Source organism: Perkinsus marinus, assembly GCF_000006405.1.
Source record: "Perkinsus marinus ATCC 50983 genomic scaffold scf_1104296966006, whole genome shotgun sequence".
Classification (NCBI taxonomy): Eukaryota; Perkinsozoa; order Perkinsida; family Perkinsidae; genus Perkinsus; species Perkinsus marinus.
Window position 1 is genome coordinate 1 of NW_003204113.1, and position 1,562 is coordinate 1,562.

At 37.1% G+C, this 1,562-nt stretch overlaps 1 protein-coding gene across 1 annotated transcript; it reads left to right on the forward strand.

Annotated features, from left to right (window-relative positions):
* Positions 1 to 1,184, forward strand: Pmar_PMAR014756 (RNA-binding protein with serine-rich domain, putative; the record flags this gene model as incomplete). The annotated part of the gene is made up of 6 exons (XM_002769327.1): positions 1 to 79; positions 133 to 222; positions 270 to 424; positions 539 to 608; positions 669 to 952; positions 1,029 to 1,184. Coding segments are annotated over 6 exons (723 nt in total), but the record flags the coding sequence as incomplete, so codon positions are not given.
* Positions 1,185 to 1,562: the final 378 nt, after the last annotated feature.

Below are 1,562 nucleotides of genomic sequence, written 5' to 3' on the forward strand. Positions count from 1 at the left end.
AACACCAATAAAAGATATAGTAGGAGTAGGAGTAGAGGCAGTAATACTAAAATGGATAGGGGTCAGAATAATAAAGAAGGTAGTACTAGTAGTAGTATACCACTATCATTTTTGGATTATATTCATTATTAGGTCGTATTCCTTCATCATCATTAACTACTATTCTACACGTATCCAATCTCACACGTAATATTAATGAAGACCATCTTTATGAGATATTCGGTAGTATTAATGAATAATAGTATAAGTGACATAATAATACGAATCAGGTACTTTTGCTGAAGTTATTGATGTTCATCTTGCTATAGATGATAAAGTTAATCTCCCTAAAGGATATGCTCATATTACATTACCAAATAAAGAGGCCGCTAAAGATGCTATATATCATCTTGATCATGCTCAGATAGATGGCAATATTATTAATGTAGTATTAGTAGTATTAGTAGTAGTATAGCCATACTACTACTACTACTACTACTACTACTACTACTTATACTACTTATACTATCGTCACTATTATTATCACCATCATCATTAGATTCGATTGGCACACAAGAGTAGTGGGGATGATAAAGAATTATCTCCAGACAATCATGCGGTGGATGGAGGTAGATTCGTATCTCCATCCATTTCGTTATCGCATTCATCATCATCATCATCATCATTAGATATAAAGGAACACAGAGTAGAGGAGGAGGAGAAGGGGGAGAGGGTTAGACGACACAAGAGAGCATCATCATCTCCATCATCTCCTCCTCGTCGTCGTCGACGTGATGATGATGATGATGATGATGATAGAAAGAATAGGAGGCGTACAAGATCATCATCATCATCATCATCAGTACAAGGGATGTATCGTCGTCATCATCATTCGAGTCGACGAGGTTCACGAGATGAGAGAGATGAAGATGATAATAATAGTCATCAACAACAACAACAACAAGAATCACAGGTAGTGTAATGATTACCAACATTGTCTACCACAAGGAGCAACAACCCAATGACATTCGTACCACTACCACCATTAGGTTGGACCCAAGCATCGCTATAAGCAGTATTCGAATAAGCAATGACCACTATCATCATCATCATGCACATCATCCCGATATACTAGATGTATGTTGTAGGAGAGGGGGTAGGATAATGACAAACAAAATGACTATCAATCTATTATCGGTCAATATTCTGCTTCTATATCAATAGTAGTGGTACCTATTCAATGGAGTTGTGTTACAAATACAGTATGTATGATGTTTCAATGATAGAGTATCATCATCATCATCAATAGCCGCGGTGGTGATAGTTGATGTTAAAGGATGGGTCTCCTATGACTTCGATGGCGTTCATCCCACTTTATTGGTATTAGATACTCGTGCTGTAGAATTAATAATTCACGTTAGCTACTACTTACTCTAAATAGAGGAATATAGATCCTTAGGAATAGGTAATGTAGACCCTAGGAGACCGACTCCTGATAGACTCCTGTAACTCCGAGAGCAGCCACTCACATTCTACTATGAACTATAAGTCGATTGTAATGGAGAACAAGGTAGCTTTCAAGA